This window comes from Mytilus edulis, chromosome 2 (assembly GCF_963676685.1).
Source record: "Mytilus edulis chromosome 2, xbMytEdul2.2, whole genome shotgun sequence".
Taxonomy (NCBI): domain Eukaryota; kingdom Metazoa; phylum Mollusca; class Bivalvia; order Mytilida; family Mytilidae; genus Mytilus; species Mytilus edulis.
Window position 1 is genome coordinate 93,832,898 of NC_092345.1, and position 24,316 is coordinate 93,857,213.

General features: G+C 32.8%; 1 protein-coding gene across 1 annotated transcript in view; it reads left to right on the forward strand.

Moving 5' to 3' along the window:
- LOC139513482 (disintegrin and metalloproteinase domain-containing protein 11-like) overlaps positions 1 to 14,343 on the forward strand; it is a 43,323-nt gene extending 28,980 nt beyond the window's left edge. Inside the window, exons 15-29 of the mRNA XM_071302035.1 lie at positions 671 to 722; positions 1,494 to 1,605; positions 1,897 to 1,920; positions 2,418 to 2,489; positions 2,751 to 2,846; positions 3,193 to 3,273; positions 4,138 to 4,252; positions 4,478 to 4,589; positions 4,965 to 5,081; positions 5,668 to 5,839; positions 7,604 to 7,814; positions 8,141 to 8,240; positions 8,785 to 8,862; positions 9,428 to 11,020; positions 11,557 to 14,343. Of these exons, the coding sequence (XP_071158136.1) occupies positions 671 to 722; positions 1,494 to 1,605; positions 1,897 to 1,920; positions 2,418 to 2,489; positions 2,751 to 2,846; positions 3,193 to 3,273; positions 4,138 to 4,252; positions 4,478 to 4,589; positions 4,965 to 5,081; positions 5,668 to 5,839; positions 7,604 to 7,814; positions 8,141 to 8,240; positions 8,785 to 8,862; positions 9,428 to 10,916 (2,831 nt within the window). The 3' untranslated portion in view covers positions 10,917 to 11,020; positions 11,557 to 14,343. The remainder of the gene's footprint in view (positions 1 to 670; positions 723 to 1,493; positions 1,606 to 1,896; positions 1,921 to 2,417; positions 2,490 to 2,750; positions 2,847 to 3,192; positions 3,274 to 4,137; positions 4,253 to 4,477; positions 4,590 to 4,964; positions 5,082 to 5,667; positions 5,840 to 7,603; positions 7,815 to 8,140; positions 8,241 to 8,784; positions 8,863 to 9,427; positions 11,021 to 11,556) is intronic.
- The last annotated feature ends 9,973 nt before the right edge of the window (positions 14,344 to 24,316 follow it).

Here is a 24,316-nt window from a genome sequence, read left to right on the forward strand (position 1 = left end):
AAATATGATAAAGCATGAAGGTCAAGATCTCAAAATAATATTCAACCCTCTAAAATGTTCATGTGCCTGTCCCAAGTCAGGACCCTCAGTGATTGTTGTTATATTGTAATGTCATATTGTCTTTTCTGGAATTTCTTGTTGATGGCAGATTTTTGTTGATTTTAACAGCAGCTTTTCTAGACAATACGACTCAGAGCTTGACATTGTGTAAACACACTTGTAGATTGTTGATGGCCATATTTTGCCTTTTATATTTATTTGTCCTTTACATGCTTTATGCTGTATGGTTGTATGTCTTTTGATATATAGCCAGCATTTTTTCATCCCAATCTATTCTAGGCATTTCAACCAGACTAACAACAGAGTGCATATAAATAGAATCTGAAAAAAAAACTAACCACACTCTAATGCATGGTATACTATCTTATAACCATGAAAATGAATAAACAATACAAATTTTTAAGACTTTAAACAATGTAAGGCATGACAAATTCCATAGACAACTGCCTATTGATGACAACTATGTTGCCAACTAGATGTATTTTTTGGTTATTGGTGTCATTGTGTGACGTCTCATTATCCTAAAGATTCATTTATTAATAGACAAATTTGAAATGTCCAGTCTGTTTAATATGTATGAATCCCTGTCTAATTGATGATTCCTTTACAGGTGGTTGTGACTGTAAGGACCAGGTTGGATGTATCATGTCTACTGATGTACTGTAAGTATATGAAACTATAGTATGGATAGACCATCTTGTGAAGGAAAGCTTTAGAATTTCTACAGTTATTTTGTACTATTTTAACATGATAATTGCCTTTAAATAGTTAAATGGCAAACATGAATATTTGATTTTTGTCGAGCCTACAACTTTTGCTGCAAAAGCGAGACATAACAATCCTACATTTTGTAGTCAGCATCATTGACGTCCACAAATACACCCTCTGTGGTTAAAATTTTGGAAATTTTAATAACTTTCTTAAATTATTCTGGATTTCTACCAAACTTGGAAAGAAGCTTGTTTATGATTATAAAACAGTATCCATAAGTAAATTAAATTTTTTTTTTTTTAAATTGTATATTTTAGGACGAGATCAGATACCATCCATTCCAGACAGTTCTCTAACTGTAGTAGATCAGATTTAGATGTGTAATAATTGTATATTTTAGGATGAGATCAGACACCATCCATTCTCTAACTGTAGTAGATCAGATTTAGATGTGTAATAATTGTATATTTTAGAATGAGATCAGATACCATCCATTCCAGACAGTTCTCTAACTGTAGTAGATCAGATTTAGATGTGTAATAATTGTATATTTTAGAATGAGATCAGATACCATCCATTCCAGACAGTTCTCTAACTGTAGTAGATCTGATTTAGATGTGTAATAATTGTTTATTTTAGAATGAGATCAGACACCATCCATTCCAGACAGTTTTCTAACTGTAGTAGATCAGATTTAGATGTGTAATAATTGTATATTTTAGAATGAGATCAGACACCATCCATTCCAGACAGTTTTCTAACTGTAGTAGATCAGATTTAGATGTATCTATGAGTATGGACATTACAGCATGTCTCAGTGCTAGTCCGAAAGAGGTGAGTTATTAATGGCTTTGACTTACATTTTATATTTGCATGTTTGAATCAAATTAACAACTTATATGTCACAATTTACATATTTGTTAAAATTATATTTAAGTGATATTCTGAAGTCATCAGTTTGGATTTTTTTAGTAATTGAAAATGTCAACCTTTATTATGCTCCTGTCATAGGCAAAAAAAATTGTTTAATCACTCCAGAGTCTGCAAATTGAAGCTTATCCTACTGACTGGTTAGTGATATTTATGTTTGTATAACAGATTTAATGACACAACTTTGTTTTACAGTACTATATATCTAATGTGATTCAAGTAAGATAAATGTCTGCCATTGCTTATAGCATGTATTGTTGTTGTATTCACACCAAATTAAAACAATTACAAATTTCATTACAATCTATACAAGTTTGCATCCTTAAAATTTTTTGTTACTATCTTTTTTTTTATTATTTGATTCAAATGACCATTTAAATTTGTTGTTGTTAAACTGTCATTAATTTAAATGAAATAATTATGTTCTATCATAATCTTCTTACCTTTCAGATAAACAATGTTGCATATGTCAACAGCATTCTGCAAGTTATAAGTTAAAGAAAATAAGAAATAATAGTCTTTATACAAACATATCAGTTCCATACATTTGATCAATTATTGTTTATTTTGATATAAGACTGACATATAGTCTTTAAAAAAAGAATTTTTCAGGATGCACATGTATTGTGTGCAAATAAAAAGAAACATGTAAGGTATTCTTTATTAAGATATGTAAATGTGCACAATCTACACATGTTTTATACATATTTTTATAGATGGCTTTTACACAGGAGTGTGGTAACTTGATAGTAGAAAGAGGGGAGGAGTGTGATTGTGGAACACCTCAGGTCTGTATGCAAATTTGTTTACCTTTCAATATGACCTTTAGAGTCAACCATTACGTCTTTGCTTTTTAAAATATCTATGATTATCCTTTGTTTATTGTTGCAGTAAATTGTAAGTCATGTTAAATGTTTAATTTATAAAGAATTAGGCAGTTTTCCAGAGTGAGAAATTGTTAGCAAAGAATCTTGTCTACACAACTTAAAAAGATGTTGATTATATAAAATATAACAGTATACATGATTTTATATGCATCTCTACTTCAGGAATGTGCAATAAGAGATCCGTGTTGTGATCCAGATACATGTTTACTGAAGACCTGGGCCCAGTGCAGAACAGGATCATGCTGCTATAACTGTACAGTATGTGTCTCAATCATTGTGTCAATTGTCTGCTAGTGATTAGTAGATGTTTTACCCGTGCAAGGGCTGTATAGCCAATCAATATCGTTAAAAACTTCCATCATCATAGATGTTTTAATCAAAATAATATGGATTGCCATAAGTTGGCTTTTAAATTTTCAATCTTGTACTTGATCATTTTTCCAGATTTATGTGACTTGCATATCAAATGAAATATCGCTCTTCTCTATTCTTTGAAAAAAACGATTTAAAATATTTGCTTTAAATATTTTTGGCTGAGTTTGGTTGTAATGTATGTTTACTTATTCATGAAATATTTACAGATGTATTCACTCTATCTTTTTAGTTTCTACCACAACAATATGTTTGTCGAGAGAGATCCACAGAATGTGATGTACCTGAACTATGTACTGGTTTCTCAGGGGAAGTAAGTCATACAGTTTTTGATTCTCATGTTTCGAAAAGATATTTCTGTCATTATCAATTAATCTAGCTTTCTTTTATATTAAAGTTATTTTTATAACTGGCTTAAAGTAATAACTTCTTCGTAGAATCTTCATGATAATTGAACAGACACATTTTTATGACTGAAAGTAATCTGAATTGTGACAACTTTTCCATATTGGTTTGGTAGATTTATTTCCACACATTGCTTGTCGTTCATATTTTAATGTTCTACAATTTAAAAAAAATATTGAATCTGTTTAGATTTTCTTTTAAATTAGACAAGAACTTCTTGAAACAAACAAGCAAAGTTTAATTCAAACTGAAGTCAATATGTTTTTTTAGATTTTTTTTTCTCATTCAATATAAAAAAGAAGATGTTGTATAATTGCCAATGAAATAACTCTCCACAAGAGACCAAAATGACACAGAAATTACTAACTATGCGTCACCGTACTGCCTTCAACAATGAGCAAAGCCCATACCACATAGTCAGCTATATAAGGTCCCGAAATGACAATGTAAAACTATTCAAACAAGAAAACTAACAGCCTTATTTAAATAAAAAAATGAATATATTTACCATCAGTCTTAATTAAAACATATAACTTTAAGTAGTTTAATCTGAATAAAATTTGCACAAATCATAGGATGATATATATATTATCATTCTTGACTGTTTTATTATCTTCATTGAAGATTCATTCTAAGATATTTTTAAAAATAAGATTCATATATAAAACGATCAGCACTTTCAGTGATGAGATTTAACTTTTACATTCATAAATCTGAATTGATATACATGATATCTTGTGAAATGCTAATTATCAAATTATTGATTTATTAGTGTCCATCCAACAACTATATACAAGATGGTCATCCCTGTAAAAACAGCAGTGGTTTCTGTCAAAGTGGTATCTGTCCTACCATGGCTCTACAATGTCAGCATATCTGGGGAGAAGGTATGTACCAATGTTAGAAATATTTCTTTATACATTCTAAATCACAAGTTTGCTATTCTCATTTATAAAACACATTGTATATTTGATTGCAATCAAATTATTCATCAGTTTTTGTTTCCATTATATATATAGCCTTTTTGATACCTTGTAATACATGAAAAAATACAAATCACAAATAAATTCATCACAAACAGTGTTCTGTATTTAACATCTTATCTGTTTCAGGAGCTATAGGTGCAGATGAACAGTGTTACGAAAGGTTTAATCCGATCGGTAACTTTAATGGACATTGTGGAAAGGATGATAATACTGGATCTTATGCTAAATGTCTTCCAGAGTAAGTATGAATACTCTGTATAAAAACTTGTCTATTGAGGGAAGGTCAAAACTAATCTTATTTTTACAGATTAGAACATATTAGAACTTCTGAAAACTACAAATACTTTTGTAACAAAGCTAGTCATAAATTTTATACATGAGGTAAGAATAAGATACATCAACAGCTGAATTATTGACAAATTTCTTTTATAATAAGAATAGTGTATGTATATCCTACAACCTTTGCAAACTGAGAAAAAACAAGTATTTGATTTCATATTTTATTTCTTGTGGATATTTCCAAATTTGCAGTCTTATATTGACAAGGAAATATGGTGAAGTAAGATAGACACAAACATTATGGATTTTACTGTTAATCTATGTTTATTTTTAGAAACATCATGTGTGGACTGCTGCATTGTGATGGTGGCACTGTTGCTCCACTCTTTGGGTCAGATAAAAATTTTATGAAGACAACACTTGTCTCTAATGGCATAGAGTATGCTTGCAAGTAAGTTTTTGTTAATATATAATCTTAAAAATATGTTTGCACTTTAATACCACATTAGAAGTTCTGTATATATCTTTAAGTTCAAAATAAAAATTACAAAGAGTGTATGCCTAAAAAAAGTTTAAGTTTTAGGAAAATGAAGTTTTGAAATTCAACTAAAATATACAATATTACATTGCATTACATTGCAATATACATTTATGATAAATACTACTTGGGGAACTAGGATGAATATGTTATTCAACCAATATAAACACAGTTCTGTACTTGATACTCGCTATCCAGTACAGTAAAAAAAAATCCTATAAGTTTACTGTTGTAGTGATATTTAATATCTCTATATAAATGTTGAAGATGTGGTATGATTGCCAATACCACAACTATCCACCAGAGTTCAAATGAAGTGAATGTTAATAATTATAGGTATTAGGCAACCATACAACAATGTTGTTAGAGTATCAGTAATACCTCAACTTAAATGTCCAGTTCATTAAAAGCACAGTGTATATTGTAAAAAAGGATATGTTGTTGTTTTTAAATTTCTAGGATTTCTAGGAAGTATATTGATCAAATTATACAATTTCAGAGTGATCCATGGCCCAGCAGTGTTAAATCTGCCTAATTTTGGACTGGTACAAGATGGAAGCAAATGTGGAAATAATAAAATTTGTATGAACAAACAGTGTGTCTCAGTATCAGTATTACCTCCCCTTAAATGTCCAGGAACTGTTGACAATGTTATCTGTTCAGGCAGAGGGGTAAGTCAGATACATTATACTTAAGTCAGACTTTCAGGTTGTTGCAGGTTAATTTCCCCTGGAATAAAGAGTCATCCAATAGGTAAGCTAATAAAAGTCAGTTAGGTAAATCTCCAAATGATCTAGTCAATCAGGTTATTTCAGAATAATCTCCCTTGAATTATTCATGTGGTATTGTCATCTGAACCAGCAATGATTGCCTCAGGACATCCTTGCTTCGAAATTGTTCAGGACTTGTGGGTATTATCATCTGCGAACAATAATTTGGGACAAATCCCATATACCTGGTATAGTTATCAATCATTTGCTTAGCAGTATATTAATTGTATAGATGTTCCGGACCATATGAGTATTTGGACCATATGCGTATGGTCGGGGTAATTAACACTCTGTTACATTTTACTTTTAATACTTCTAAACTCTTCATATGGTATGACCGTTCATTCAAAAGACGCTATCATATAGGTAATTTTATCGTTATAAGTATAATAAAAAGATAAGCTAAATAAAAATAAGAAGTTTTACATTGTTAATTTTACTTAATTGTCAAATTTAAAGTAAACACATTTTATACCGATGGTCATTACCGATGGTCATAACCGATTTGTTATTACGAGTAAATGGCAATATGTCGACTAAAAAATTAAATTCCAAAAATTTCTTAATTAACTGTTACATAAGAAGTCACTGGAAAGTAGCATACTATTAGTTTAGTTAAGTTGTGTTGTGAAGATGGTGTATTGCAGTCAACCATTTTACGATATTTGAGATCTAGAGCTTCTTAAAAACACTGTAGACATCAGAATTGCCAAAGACCTCGGTATCACTGTACGCAGCTGCAAAAAAGGCTTGTTTTTCACTCGCAAACAAAATGTGTAAATGAAAAAGATTGTGCACAAAACTTGCAAATGCAAAAAAGCTATGATACCGTGTGGAAGTGAATGTCATCCAAGCCTACATGCACTAATGTAACTAGCGATGAAAACTAACTATGGCATCAATATTAAATTTTTACGTAGTTTTTTTTATTATAAAATAAAAAAATTGTCATGTTTTAAACCATCACTGTTTTTTTTAGACAAAGTTCTTGTATTATTGAAACGTTTATAATGTAATTTGGAAAAATAAATATACCTATATGGTCCAAATACTCATATGGTCCGGCCTGTTAATAACCAAACGAGTATTATACTCATATGGTCCGACCATACGCGTATGGTCGGACCATATGAGTATACGCATATGGTCATGACCATACGCGTATGGTCCAAATACTCATATGGTCCGGAACATAGACAGTATTGATTACTGTAAATTCAGAAATTATTGCGATGTTTTTATAATTTCGGAAAATGCAACAAGGTTATAATCCCAATAATTTAAAATCACATTTTGAAATATTTTATATGAATTAAACAGAATTTTTTTCATGTCGCAAAAATAAAATCGCATTATAGTCTAAAATGATAAAATCGCAATAATAAATGCACGCAATAATTTCTGAATTTACAATACTATTCCTCAGAGTGAGTGGTTAAATTCAACAATAATTTTAAATGTTCATAATACTTAGCCCCTACACTTAAAAGAATGATTTGATATATTGGATGTAACTTTATTATGATGAGTTGTACAGTGCAAGTGATTTTTGGATCTGCCAGATAGTTGCTTCCTGATTGGCAATATTTGTTTTATTATATCAACTGTGTTATGCATTTTTGCTTGTGGAGAAATTATACATAAACTGTTTGTTTTATATAATAGGTGTGTACACAGAAGGGAACATGTTTCTGTGATGAAGGTTGGACTGGTTCTGATTGCACTGTTAAATACAATATCACCATGACAACAGGAGTGCTTCGTAAACCTACATTACGAACTACCCCAACTACAACACTACTCAAGGTCACTCAACTGTCAACGGCCTTGACCACGACTACAATAATAACTGCACCTCCAGTAGCTGTTGTAAAAGGTATTGTAGTTATTGATATGTAAATATTATGGGTATTTTAGTTTATTTTAAATTGGCAGTCATTTGTTGAAATTATCATAAAGATATAGTGTTTATCTGGTAATTGATTTAAATAAGTATGTTTCACTTCCTCTTTTGCAGACTTAAACCAATTTAAAGATTAATGAATTATCTGGATAAATAGATAACATAGTTCTTAATGTATTTTCTTATACTAATAAATAAGGGGATTTAAAAATAATTGTGACTTCTCAGGATATATTGAGTGTGTCTTTTCTGAAGGAACAAGAAATTCTCATATTTCATATGTTGTTGTTATTTTGTAGCAGATGACAGTGGAATAAGTACAGAATGGTTGGTGATTATTTTAGCCTCAGTGGTTGGATCTCTAGTGTTCTTGTTAGCTGTAACTTTCCTGTGTTATAGGTAAATAAAAAGGTTTAATTATTTTTCATTTGCATTCAGAAAATGTGGCAAGCAATTTCATTGCACAATAAAATACATCTTGTGTCAGATTGGACTCCCTTAACAAAGTTACCATATTAAATATATGAGCAGAGTAATATAGCAACACATTAGTATTATAAGTAAACTAGTTTATAGATCTTTATAAATCATGTGGACTCCACAGCTAAATGCTATGACACACTGCACTTATGAGTTTACAAAGCACATTTCTGTAATTTGCTTATAGTGACCTATAATTCAGATTTATAATTAAGTTCTGTTTCATCCATTTATAAAACATATATGATATCAGTATATGTCATGTTTTTAGCAAACACATAACACTTTTATTAAGGTCACCATGACATATATTATGCTTGGGTGAGTGGAGGAAATTTATAATCCCAACCGTTCGGAAGGCTGCTTTAAACCACTGTTTTGTAAGGAAGAAAGAAGAGATTAGAAATGAATCTAGGAATACTTTTTATCAATAAGATATAAAATAAATGAAATATATTTACAGGAGAACAAGTCCAGTGAAGAAGAGATTCTTTGGAAAGGGGAATAAATCCATAAAGTTTGGTGCTACACCTTCTTACAAGTAAGCAATAGTACTAATATTGAATTATTTATTGTGATTTTTATGGATGATAGAGATAGAACAATACATATGCTATGAAATGCCATGCAAAGATTTAAAAAAACAAGGCATTGAATTGAACACCTGAAAGAAATGTATTTGGTGGTTCCATAGAGAATTATTGTAAATTGCAGAGCTTTTAATTCACCTAGATATCAGCATCAGATTTCAACTTTTTTCTTTCTTTTAGAATATTTGTATGCTTTAGAGACAAGAGTATATACAATAAAGAGAGATGGTATCACTGCCGAGTAAAGACCTACAAACCAAAAACTTCAGAAATGAAGGAAATATCTATGGGTACAAGAAAACTATTATCAATACCAATTAGACCAACAAAAATTGGCGAGAAACCATAGCATAATGAAAGGTTTAAAAGGCTTCTTGTTTAACAATTTCTAGACCAGCTTCAATATCACTATTACAGAAACATAACAAAGAAAGCTGGATTGTGCAATTTAAAGCATAAATATTTAGATTAAGTATTTGTCAAAGCTTTTTGTTAACAAGTTGCTTTCTATTTCAGACACCGTGGGTTATTTGGAAAGAAGAAGAAGGGGACCAGTGAAGAAGAAAGTGACATTGGTGAGCTACCACCTCCCCCTGTTATTATCTCTGATCCTAATTCAGCTATGCCTGAGAGGGGAATACTTAAAAACAATCGTAAATCTAGTGATGGAAGTCGTAGCAGTGATACATACACTGGTACCGGAGGAACAGATACTGCAGACCAGGATAGTGAAGGTCCTTATGGACTGGAAACAGAGGATGATGAAGCTGAAGAAATTCAGGAAATTCTAAATCGTAGTAAATTTGATCCTGAAAAATCTATGGAAGCCTTAGATCAGATAGTTGATTCTTCTAGCTTTGACTTTGTATTACCATCACCATATTTTAGTACTGTTGGTAGTTGTACAGATCATTCTCCAACCAAAAGACTTTTTAATTATGATATACCTCAGTTCTCACAACAAACACCACAGCGGCCATTTTATTGGAAAAATAATTTATCATCCCCTCCAAAATCTCGAGTAGTAAGGATGAAAAACTTAGATGAATTGATACAACAAATTGATCGCCATACTATTGATCTGTCTCCATCACCAGATGAGCTTCAGATGCAGATATCTCCGTCAACATCTGAGGATGTTCGTAGTAATTCTACCGATGATAGACAATATCACAACAATCACACTCCTCCTAGTCCATTGTCTATAGCAAGCACTAGTACCAGAGACACCTACAGACCATTTTTAAACAGTCAGTGGACAAAATATATCTTGCGTAGGAATGAAATGGATGATTGTGGTATGGATGTGTATGGATCTGAATCTCCCATGCCACAGATCAGTATCCCACCTCCTATGAGTCCACTCAATATCAGAAGTATATATAACTATGCACAAAATTCACATGGAAGAGATGTGAACGATACACCAATAGGAAGTCAGGCAGGGGATTGTGGGTCAACTCATGGCACAACCAGTTCTAGAAATGGATATGAAAAAAGTTCAGGCTATGGTAGTGAACATGATCCTGAACACTTTAGTACTGATGAAATGTCACGTAATCAGTCACGCTCAGGGTCACTCTCTCCACCACCTTACAGTGCTGTGATTAGGGCTGGCCCAAACAAAATCAAATTAGTATCTGCCAAAAAACTACATGATACTGGTATTGGGGATGAAGACTTACAAAAACTTTTACAAGAATTACCAAAAATAGATTCTGGAACTTTCAGCCGTCATCCTGTGAAATCAGAAGCTAGTCTCCCACCTAAAGAAAGTGATCCCTTGTTAGGAGGACATTTACTAGATGAGCAGGAAAGCATTGAAACTGCTCCCTGTATTGACTGTAGTGTTGAGGAAATACCAAATAGTAAGTTACGACGGAAGAGTCGTGGATCTGTCAATAGTCAGCTGATGAATATTAGCTTTAATCAGAATGGTGAGGATGGGGAGTGTGTTGAAGTGACGGACAATAAACGTAACTGTGCCATTGATGTTAATACTTAAATACTGATATTTGTAGTGGTTATATTATACATCAGATGTAATATGTTTGATTGTAAATACAGTTTAATATTATTAGTTACATAGTGTGCTAGTGACCTAATACGGTATATATGGGGTCAGTAAATTCCATATGGGGTGAGAGCGAAGCTCGAATCCCCATATGGAATTTACTGACCCCATATATACCGTATTACGTCACTAGCACACTATGTAACGAATTTATCTTACCGACTATCTTAACGTGTGATTCCCAAAATGAGCAAGTCTTCGGCAATACTGTTAGCATTAAGAAAATACTTCCATTGATCCTACAAAAACAGATGCCAACAATAACGACTTGTAAGGTTTAAATGTGTTTTATGAATTCATTTCAATCTTAATCATCAATTTCTTCGTCTGTTGGAACTTTTAAGTTTTTTCTAAGTACCGTTTTGTTTTTACAAAGGGACATAACACCTTTACTAACCTTGTATGAAATAAGCCCCGCCCCCTTCTTACCTAATATGGAATATAAAGGGACGTAACTCCACTACTAACCGTGTATGAGATAAGGCCCGCCTCCCTACTAACCTAATATCAAATATACACGGTTTGCACGCGGACGCTTTTAACCAATCATATTCCTGGAAATGTATAGGAGGTAAGATAATATATAGTACTAGTTTCTAACCTATAGTTCTAATTTTTAGAAATATTTAAGTAAAGATGTATTATTATTTCACACTTTGGAATTAAATGTAGATAAAACAAATGTCCATCAATAAACAAGCCAAATGACAGACTCTAAAAAACCCAGTTAATATTATGATATACTTATACACAGAATATAACTACCGGTAGTATACTATTCTATAAACTACAATACTGCATTCTTTGTTATATAGACTTTGTGCCAAAGTCAACACTTGGCAGCTTATTATTGTACTTTAGTTTTACTACATGCACATAAATAGCAGTGTTGTAATTTGATTTTAACCTAAGAGTGAAAAATTAACATTAAATATGGACAACAATGAATATGATGAGTGTGATTCAATGGTATTGAACAAAGAAACCGAGTAAGAATCCCTTATTTAAATCTTTGATTGAAGTGAAAGTAGAGATATTGTAAGATACCCACTTCTGTTCAGTGTTCTATTATTATCTGTCTCAATTAATGGCTTATCCTGCTTATTATTATACACATTTGCATAGCATTCCTTATTGAATATTTTTTCCTTAAACACTGTGTTTAAACTTCTTTTTAATTACTGTTTTATCATGTATATTTGTCTTCCAACATAAAAAATACTCTTATATATCTGTATTATTAATAAAACATATACATAGGTATAGAGATATATTCTTTAAAAAAAAAAGCATTTAATAATTTTATATGGAAGAAATATTTTAAACTTAAATGTTCCAGGCAAAAGTTTGTGAACTGCCTTATACTCAGAATTACTTGTTCTTCTGTAATTAGATAAAAACAGGTATTTGAATTAAGGCTTAAATACAGATTTATGTTTTAATTTTTTATTCAAAGTATTTTTGTTTTAGTATTATGTACTCAGCATTATTTGTTAGTTTTGCACCTTTGTATTTTTAAACAAATTTTTATTTTGTTAAATTTTTATTTTGTTATATTTTGTTATTTTTCATTTAGTGTCATTTTATTTTATTTTAGAGTTGAATTTCATCAACATGTAATGAACAATTACTTTTAATTTTAAAAATAAATGACATAAAAAAACATACTTTTTCACAACAAAAATTAAGATTGTTACAAAAATTGAAGTTTTATTGGGGTAAAATACAAAACCTTTGTAAACAGCTTTAGATACATTTAGATGTATTGCAACCTTTCTTTAGTTTTTTATTTGTATTTTTTGTGCAATAAAGTTCAATTCATAGCTCACTCTTAAATGGTAATTTTGCAGCCTATTTTTGATTTGAAAATTTGATAGTTGATTTAAGATAGGACCTATTACAGTTAGCAAAATATTTAATAGGAAATTAGTATTTAATGTAGAACCAAATTTGCTATGAATGAAACTGGTTTTTTTTTAAATGAAAGATACTGATACATGTAGTACTTTTTATAAATGTTTACCTCATATTAATAGACTTGTATATTTCACAAAGTGAATCATGTGATGTATATACATTAAGTTATGAGTTGTTTTCTAGAATCTCGTATAGGATTTTTTAGTTGTAATAGATATTTTGAGAAGTAGGTTGTATCATCATTTTACAATATAGTTCATGCTCATTTTTTAATATTTTTTTTTGCTAAGTGCAATATGGATATGATCAAAATTCATTGTATAAATATCATATAGTCCATCTTATTGTTGCTCACTTTATTCTTTTGAATTTAATTACACCTTGCCTATAGACATGTAGTAGTTTGAATAATTTCATTTTTTTATACACAAGCATATACAAATACTTTAAATGTGTTCAATCTTATCCAATTATCCATACCAGCATGATTGCCTTTTTCCTTTATGAACAATGAAAGACATAGGCTTTTTTGGATTACAGTGTTAGAAATGAGACCAAGCCTTTCTAGACTAAAGTATATGGAGGGAGATAAAAAATCATTTATGTTTCCATTGCTAGTGCGTTGTCTCCCACTATTAAAAGTTGGACAAAGCTATCAACCTAGTAATGAACAGTTTCAACACCAATAACAGGCTTTTCTGAAATGACTGTTGTGTATTATTTTCATTGCTTAGTTAGGGCTTTTATTTTTTTACAGTTGTTTTTTTGTAGTGTATACATGTAGGGTATCTTAAGGTTGTTATTTTATTTATAATGTTTATATAAAGTGGTGCTTTAAATGTTGTTGTCACAAATAACATTAGTTTGTATACATCAGTCACTAACATTTTGAAAGATAGTTGTCAATTGTGTTAAAGGTAGCTTGAAATATCAGCATTGCCCAGGCCCTGAAAAAATATTTTCAAAACCAAAAGATGTCATGTATTTTTCTTTTTTCAATGAAATATAATTTATTTTTGATTCAGCAAATTAAAATGTTAATAAATTATTTTATCCAAACTTAATATTGCAATTTAAATGTTTGATTAAAATTAAGCTGTACAATAACTTTCTTATAACATTGTTAAACCCAACTTTTGTTGTTAAACAACAAACTTTTGGTTGGATCATTTTAAAAGAGCTGACATTTTTAGTTAAAATACAGGTATCTATGATGAGTTTATTTATTGATAACAGTTTATGAAAACAATACTTTAGGAATTCAGTCATTATAAGTGAAAATTTACATAGTCATTATTTTTATTTTGGTGCTCAATGAAGTTATGTGATGTAGCAGTAATACATGCATACAAAAGTAAACATTTTGAAATATGAATTAAAATAGTCATGGTTATGATAACTGTGCTGTATTTGTCACAAAGTAAACAAAATTATCATATTGTCTCTTTTCGTGTTTTTATTTAAGACTGGCCATAGACATTTGAAATCAATCCCTGAGAGTATGATCTACACATGTTACAGTAAAAGCATGATTCAATGATATATTTTAATCAATCCCTGAGAGTATAAAATTCCTGAGAGTATAAGCTGCACATGTTACAGTATAAGCATGATTCAATGATATATTGAGAGTATAATCTGCATATGTTACAGTATAAGCATGATTCAATGATATATTTTGTCTGTTATATCCAGGTCCAGAAAATTATCTAATTGAGCAAGGCCTAAGTTATCATACACTCTGGCAAAGTTGTCCTCTGATAATAATAAGCCTCAACAGATGACTGATGTGAGACTTATATATGATGATTTTCATGACATCAACAATTGTTAAAGTTTGTGGTTAGGTAACCCTCATAGAAGGTCAATGATATTTGGTAGGCATTTGTATAATCCATGGAGATTATTTATCTCTGTCCCCTCTGTCATATGTATAATCCAAGGAGATTATTTATCTCTGTCCCCTCTGTCATTATGTATAATCCATGGAGATTATTTATCTCTGTCCCCTCTGTCATTATGTATAATCCATGGAGATTATTTATCTCTGTCCCCTCTGTCATATGTATAATCCATGGAGATTATTTATCTATATCCCCTCTGTCATTATGTATAATCCATGGAGATTATTTATCTCTGTCCCCTCTGTCATTATGTATAATCCATGGAGATTATTTATCTCTGCCCCCTCTGTCATTTGTATAATCCATGGAGATTATTTATCTCTGTCCACTCTGTCATTAATATCTCTAATATCTCCATTTGACAACCTTGCTACAAGTTGAAATTTGACAGGTGCTACATGAACTCAGTAACGAAAAGCAACCTACAAATAATGTGCACCAAATCACACAATGTCTTTGATATCGAAGATTCACTTGTATACAAAACTGCAACAAAAAGCTCTAAATAAGTAAAGGGACTAAATTTATAAGAATGTGATTCTAATCGGTTGATTAAATATAACATCATCATCCAAATCCATAAAAGAGGACAACAATATTAAAGTATACTGACGGTGAAACAGACGTAACTGGAATTCTTAAATTCCTAAAATCAAGAAAATATAGAGAAAACTTGAACAACGATTTCCATGGGAGAAACACATGAGGGATAGATGCATGTGATCTTGTAGAACCCTGTGACAACTTGTCCTATCAAATTTACGACTTTCTGTCTGTTTTCTTTATTAAATATGTCCTAGAATTTCCACATAGAAACACCATAAATCTGGTCGCTAGACCCAATGCGGACAATGTTGCCACGATATCTCAGATGCAGGGTTCAAATCAACTAGTTATAACCCAGGATCAAGATCAAACTAGAACCATTAAAATCTCTGAAAACAGAATAGACTGCTTTTTTTCAAATCCGTACATCAACCTACAGCAAATCTTCACAGCCAATACAGATGTTGCATAGCCATCACTAGTTTAGAATTTAATCAATCTGAAGACTAAGACACTTTGAAAATCAGCTTCCTACCTATTGGAACATAGTACGTCGGCTTTGTGAAAAATTGTGCACATCCTGCTACAAGCATGACATTTGGCATAGACCTTCCTCAACTATTTCTCTTTTATTTCAGATAAGGAGGCATTTGAAAAAAAAATGTCTCACTTCCAGTAAAATCCAAAATGGCAGACATCATACTTAAATCAGCCCAATATCGAAGGCTAGTGTGTAAAAAGGTGTTATCATCATGCTACTATCATAATATTTGGTACAAACCTCTGTTTTATACTACTTTTGGATAAATTATATAGATTAGATGTCCTTTATAACCCTACTTCTGGTAAAATTTAACATGGCGGACATTGTACTAAAATAAGCTTATATTTTAGAGAGGGTAACAAATGTGTTTTAACGTATTGCTACTATCATTACATTGTGCAGGAGACTTTCTTCGGTGCTTCTAACATTGATAAAATGTATAAGACATATGTCTTTAAAACCCTTACTTCCGGTAATATCCAAAATGGCGGACATAGAATTATCAATTTCTTTTGTAATATTCAACTTTTTTTCAAAATGCTGGGTTTTTTTTCTGTTCATTCAATTTTTGGCTTGAAGTTATCCTCATAACCACTAATTCTATTCTGTTGTAAAAGAGGGACGAAAGATACCAAAGGGACAGTCAAACTTATAAATCGAAAATAAACTGACAACGCCATGGCTAAAAATGAAAAAGACAAACAGAAAAACAATAGTACACATGACACAACATAGAAAACTAAAGAATAAACAGCACGAACCCCACCAAAAACTAGGGGTGATCTCAGGTGCTCCGGAAGGGTAAGCAGATCCTGCTCCACATGTGGCACACGTCGTGTTGCTTATTTGATAACAAATCCGGTAAATAGTTTAATTCGGTAGGTCACATTCATGAAAGGGAAGGGGATTGTAGTTACGACGTAAGGAACATATCCGATATAATTTGTGAAACAGTTACTCCATAACGGTCAACCAATTCGTGATGGCGTCCGTAAAATTTACGAAGGGATGATTTCAACTTTACCATTTGGAACTCTTGGTTTAATAGCTTCATTGTGAGCAGCAACCCTCTATCAAGAAACTCATGATAGGAAATGCAAGCACGGGGATATCGTATCAATTGGGAGATATATACCCCGTATGCAGGTGCTGCTGGAATGTTGCTACTTAGAAATGAAAAGTTCATATCCTTTATCTCTAGTTCGATGGGATAGATGCGTTCCACATAGTCACCAAATTTTGAATTATTTAGTGAAAGAATATCATCTATATAGCGGAAAGTAGAGTTAAAGGATATCGCTAACTTCTTATCTTTCTTCCCAAGAAGTTCCTGCATGAAGTCAGCCTCATAATAATAAAGAAACAAGTCGGCAAGTAGAGGGGCACACTTTGTTCCCATTGGAATGCCGACAGTCTGTTGAAAAACACGTCCTCCGAACGTAACATATATGTTGTCAATCAAGAAAACAAGCATCTTGATAATATCAGTTTCAGAGAATTTTTTGTTTGAATCAGTGATCCTTTACAAAGTAGGATTTATCCTTCCCTAAGACAAGATACTTGTATCTACGTTAGCCAATTTTTTTATGAAGCAAAGCAATACCAACTCTTTCCCTTTGTCTTTTAGTTTGGAATATTGAATACTTGTGTAACGAGTAGAAAAGTCAAATGTTTTAATACTGTTACAAGATGAAAGAGAGTTAGATTGTATGTACTCTAAAAGATCTTCGGAATTTTTGAGTATCCACATCTGATTCACGCCACCTCTAGAATAGGCAGTTTCACAATAACTTTGAAGTCCGTCTTTGATTGCTGATAAAATAGATGCTAATAATTTAGAAAGAGGTTTTGTGGAGCACATGAAGTTTTCAAAGGGGTAATGAATAAAGTTTCGTGCGAATGTGATGAATACCTAACGGCTTTTGTATAAATGGCAGCAAGTCATTAATAGAGACATCATGCAGAGAAAGTGATGTATAATGACGATGACCATGACAGCGTCTACGTCGAGGAGTCGAGTTGGAAATATTCATCACATTCACCGAGTTACACGAAGGACTAGATATAATACCTATACCATCAATTTTGTCATTGCAACCATAAGGTGTCGCAGTTCCCAATTGTCTAATCCAGTAGTCCTCTTTTTGTCTACGGAGAGTCGTTGAAAGATTAGGATTGTCAGAGCTATGGTATATCTTTTCAATAACTGTCATAGAAACGATGGAATGATCGGGCTGATTGAAATGCTGGTATAGAATGTCGTAAGCATTGAGGTTAATGTCTGATCTATGACCGCACATACGTTTGTTTAGCCTTCCTTTCGTTTCACCGACGTATACCAATCCGCAAAGGTTGCATTATAATCTGTTTGTAAATGTTCAAAAACAAAGTTAACACTTCCGGTAAAAAAACCCACAATATGGCGTAAATTTCAAAGATGAGTCCTCAATCCATATCTTCGATGTAGAGTTTTGAATAGATTGATTAAAACGAAATAAAATCATTAAAGTACTAAAACATTTTTTAAATAAATACAATTTTCGGTCAAAAATAACGGTCACCACCACATGCAAACATCGCAATGCATCAGAGACCCGATTTTCCACATTAACAACGACCGCGGCATCTTTTCTTACATCCACAATGTACAAGCTTCTGACAAAATGATGAGGCCTCAAAAAGATTTTTTTTTTTTTTTTTTTTTAAAGTTTTCCTCTTTGTTCCCGCCTGGACTGGGTAGTATAAGAGCCAATCCCAAGTTCGTCTCCCTAAACACCTACATAAGTATATTGCATGTTTAACATGCTGGAAAAGACTAGACCAAGTTGAGGAAATAGCCTCAAAAAGCCTTCCCTTTTGCGCAAATAGTTATTTTCTTGCTTCGTTAACCATGTTATACCCATCTGTTAAGTTTGTGCGATCTTACGGTAAAACCCCGGTGATTTATGCTGATCAATCATCATTCTTTAAGTTAAAGTCACATCTTCAAATGCCATCAATATCTCCCACGTAGTCCACTTTGTTCTTTTCAAGCAAAGAGAGACCATATCACAACCGGTAAAGGCATGGATAACAATAAGTGTGTGTGATCACTCATTGCCTAGTACATTTGAAAGGCCATTGATAAATATTAATCCAAAGTATTTTGCCCTCCCAAACACAATCCATAGTTCGTCTACCCCTATGTCACGGAATAGCAAAACAGTAATGACAGCATCATCATTAACGACTGTTCGAATCATGACTCGTTTAAGTTCGTGTTTCACTGCATCAGACACATGCACCATGGTTCTAGTGTCTGCCTCTAAATGTGAACTTGGTGCTACACTTGAAATACATCACTAGGTGGATAAGATAGAATATCCTGAGCATTAGTAAACAATTTGTTGCTGTAACTACCATACGCATACAAGACTTCATCTACTCGTATTACAGTTTCAATGTATTTTATTAAGGTAAGGATATAATACCCAATCAGCATACTCGTTAGGCCGCAATTCACAATCAGAGAGCTGATTTTCCACATTTACAAAGACTGTGGTATTGTTTCTCACATCCATCATGTACAAGCTCCTGATAAGATGAGGCCTGAGTTGTCCAAAAGGGATCATATTTGTTCCTTCGTCATTCATACGCGTCTAGACTAGTTAGCATAGGAACCAACACGAAGCTTGTTACTAATTCACACCCGACATGGTATATTGCACGCTTTACATGCTGAAAAAGACTAGACCGAGTCGTGGGAATAGCCTCAATAAGTCTTTCCTTTTAAAAAAACACATGTTTTCTTGCTTTGTTAACCCCATCTGATAAGTTTTTTTCGATCTTACAACAAAGCCATGTATCGTTTTCAATGACATTAAATTTATCAAATCCATATCGGGTGATGTTGGCTGATCAATCATCATTCTAAATGCTAAAGTCTTCAAACGCCATTAATGTCACCAACGCAGTTCCTTTTCCAGCAAATGTGTTATCTTTTAATGGCTAGTGCATTTGGAAGGTCATGGATAGATATATATCTTAAAAGAGGGACGAAAGATACCAAAGGGACAGTCAAACTCATAAATCTAAAACAAACTGACAACGCCATGGCTAAAAATGAAAAAGACAAACAGAAAAACAATAGTACACATGACACAACATAGAAAACTAAAGAATAAACAACACGAACCCCACCAAAAACTAGGGGTGATCTCAGGTGCTCCGGAAGGGTAAGCAGATCCTGCTCCACATGTGGCACACGTCATGTTGCTTAGGTAGCACTCCACAGTTAGAAAATAAAATAAAAAATGAGCCACAAAATGTTTTATCATCTCCTATTCCTGGATTTCTAATACATTAACCTAACTGTTTGTGTTGTACATGTGCATATGTATGTAATCAGTATATTCCATAGATTTGATTTTCAAAAGTTAAAAGAGTGAAAATTAATTCCTTTTATGTGTATCCATGGCAACATTCTGCATTTATTTACCATAAAATATTGCAAAAAGGGGGGTGGACATGTCACATATCCCCCTAAAATTTTGATCAAACTAGAATTTCAAAGCCTTTGAGTGATACCTTTTTAGAAATTGTTTTCATAAATCTTCCTAATGATCAAATAAAAAATGGGTGTCTTTCGCCTCATTTTTTTCGTAAAATCCAATCACAAAGTTCGTGCGATAAAAAGTTGGAAAAAAACATTGCAATAATTGCCGGACCAATGTATGGTAGGGACATGCAAATACGGACTGTTACACATAAAACAGCCTATATTACATACATTACATCATCTTGATGTTCATATAAACCCAATACAAAGGCTATTTTAATACTCAGCTATCCAAAAATGAATTTTATTGCACACTAGCTCTCATATTTGAAAAATCCACAGGGGCCAAAATGCGAAACTACACACCTAACTGTGGAGTGCTACCTTATGTGATAACAAATCCGGTAAATAGTTTAATTCGGTAGGTCACATTCATGAAAGGGAAGGGGATTGTAGTTACGACGTAAGGAACATATCCGATATCATTTGTGAAACGGTTACTCCATAACGGTCAACCAACTCGTGATGGCGTCCGTAAAATTTACGAAGGGATGATTTCAACTTCACCATTTGGAACTCTTGGTTTAATAGCTTCCTTGTGAGCAGTAACCCTCTATCAAGAAAATCATGATAGGAAATGCAAGCACAGGAATATCGTATCAATTGGGAGATATTTACCCCGTATGCAGGTGCTGCTGGAATGTCGCTACTTAGAAATGGAAAGTTCACAATTGGAAAGCTGAAATCATCTCTTTTGTCGTAAAGTTTTGTTTTCAACCGACCCTCATTGTCAATTTCTAGATGTTAGTCAAGATATGAAGCCGACTTAACTGTATCTGTAGTATCCTTTATCTCCAATTCGATGGGATAGATGCGTTCCACATAGTCACCAAATTTTGAATTGTTTAGTGAAAGAACGTCATCTATATAGCGGAAAGTAGAGTTAAAGGATATTGCTAACTTCTTATCTTTCTTCCTAAGAAGTTCCTGCATGAAGTCAGCCTCATAATAATAAAGAAACAAGTCGGCAAGTAGAGGGGCACAGTTTGTGCCCATTGGGATGCCGACAGTCTGTTGAAAAATACGTCCTCCGAACGTAACAAATATGTTGTCAATCTAGAAATCAAGCATCTTGATAATATCGGTTTCAGAGAATTTTTTGTTTGAATCAGAGTGATTCTTTACAAAGTATGATTTATCCCTCCCTAAGACAAGATACTTGTATCTACGTTGGCCATTTTTTTTTATGAAGCAAAGTAATACCAACTCCTTCAATTTGTCTTTTAGTTTGGAATGTGGAATACTTGTATAAAGAGTACTACTTCCAAATGCAAACCAAAGTTTGTCTGCCCCTATGTCACGTAATAGCGAAACAGCAATGACATCAGTATCGACTGTTCGAGTCATGACAGATAAGTCTGTGTTTCACTGCATTAGACACATCGAACTTGATTCTAGTGTCAGTCTCTTCGTGTTAACATGGTGCTAAACTTGAAACATCATCAAGTGGTGGATAACACTGAACATCCTGAGCATTTGTTGCTACAACTACCTTTTCCTAAAAATTGTATTGAGCAAGCTGCTGTGAATGAAAACTTAAAAGTTCTTTCTTATTGTCGTCATCTCTCAGAAAACTTTGCCAGTTTTGAGGATTTTTTTTACCCTGGATTCGTCTGTGTATTCCCTTTCCCCTAAATGTAGCTATTGCTTCTTGTAGCAGCTTTCAAACTACCAGTATTGTTTATGTTCGCATCAGAGACGACATCCACTGTTGTTAAAGTTTTAAGGTGTTTCCTAACGAGTATGACGATTGGGTATTATGTCCTAACCTTAATAAAATAACTTGAAACTGTAACAAGAGTGGATGAAGTCTTTGATAAGTATGGTAGTTGTAGCAACAAATGCTCAGGATATTCTATCTTATCCACCACGTGATGTATTTCAAGTGTAGCACCATGTTCACATTAAGAGACAGACACTAAAATCATGGTGCATGTGTCTGATGCAGTGAAACACGAACTTAAACGAGTCATGCTTCGAACAGTCGTTAATGATGATGCTGTCATTACTGTTTCGCTATTCCCTGCCATAGGTGCAGACGAACTATGGATTGTGTTTGGGGAGGCAAAAATCTTTGGATTAATATCTATCAATGGCCTTTCAAACGGTGACCTATAGTTGTTAATGTCTGTGTCATTTTGGTCTTTTGTGGATAGTTGTCTCATTGGCAATCATACCACATCTTCTTTTTTATATTTCAAATGCACTAGGCAATGAGCGATCACACACACTTATTGTGACCCATACCTTTACCGGTTGTGATACGGTTCTCTCTTTGCTTGAAAAGAAACAAAGACTGCGTTGGAGACATTGATGGCATTTGAAGATGTGACTTTAACATAAAGAATGACGATTGATCAGCCTATTCACCGGGGTTTTACTGTAAGATCGCACAAACTTATCAGATGGAGCTGACATGATTAACGAAGAAAATAACTATTCGCACAAAAGGGAAGGCTAATTATAATTGAGGCTATTCCCTCAACTTGGTCTAGTCTTTTCAAGCATGTAAAACGTGCAATATACTAATGCAAGTGTTTAGGGTACGAGCTTGGGATTGGCTCTTATGCTACCCAGTCCAGGCACTAATCGATGGCGAATGGACAAAGAGGATCCCTTTTTCCGAGGCCTCATCATTTTGTCAGAAAGGATTCCGCGGCCATTGTTAATGTGGAAAATCGGGTCTCCCGTGCACTGCCTTGTGTGCATGTGGTGGTGACTGTAAATAAACATAAATTCTTGGCCTAATAATAGTAATTTTAAAAATGTTTTAGTACTATAGTGATTTTATTTTGTTTTAATCAATCTATCCAAAACTCTACATCGAAGAAATTGATTGAGGACTCATCTTTGAAATTTACGTCATATTTTTACCGGAAGTGTCAACTTTGTATTGTGTAAACATTAACAACATGATAGAATTAGTGGTTTTGGGGATAACTTAAATCCAAAAGTTTAATGACCAGCACAAAAAAAATCATTTTCTTTACATTTTAAAAAAAGTTGAATATTTGAATGATAAATTGATATTTCTATGTCCGCCATTTTGGATATTACCGGAAGTAAGAGTTTTTAAGACATATTTCTTATACATTGTATCCATCAGAAGTACCAAAGAAAGGTTCCTGCACAATGTAATGATAGAAACGAATACGTTAAAACACATTTCAATTACCCTCCTTAAAACTATGCTTATTTAAGTACAATGTCCGCCATGTTGGATTTTAACCGGAAGTAAGGTTTTTGAAGACATCTAATCTATATAATATATCTAAAAGCAGTACATAACAAAGGTTTGTACCAAATATTATGTAAGTAGCAGGATAATAACACCTTTTCACATACTAGCCTTCGATATTAGGCTGATTCAAGTATGATGTCCGCCATTTGGTTTTACAGGAAGTGAGACATTTTTTTTCAAATGCCTCGCTATCTGAAATAAAAGAGTAATAGTTGAGGAAGGTCTATGCCAAGTTTCATGCTTGTAGCAGGATGTGCACAATTCGTCTGAAATATACTTGTAGCCGCCGGACTAAAACTACCTTCTGATATCATCACCAATACGACTGAATTCACAGGGGAATCCGCTAACTGATTACTGTCTCGCTCGCAGATATTGTAAGGGAACACACGTTGTAATTAGAATATCAACCTTGACATACACGGGATTTTGTCTATAAACATAATATATATATAAAATCGATATCAAGATGAACTAATACACCTATACCATTGAATAATTCCATTCTCCAGGAAACTGATATAATAACGAAACATAACGTTGATAAATGAACAATGATCTAACATATACAGAAGTTTTAAA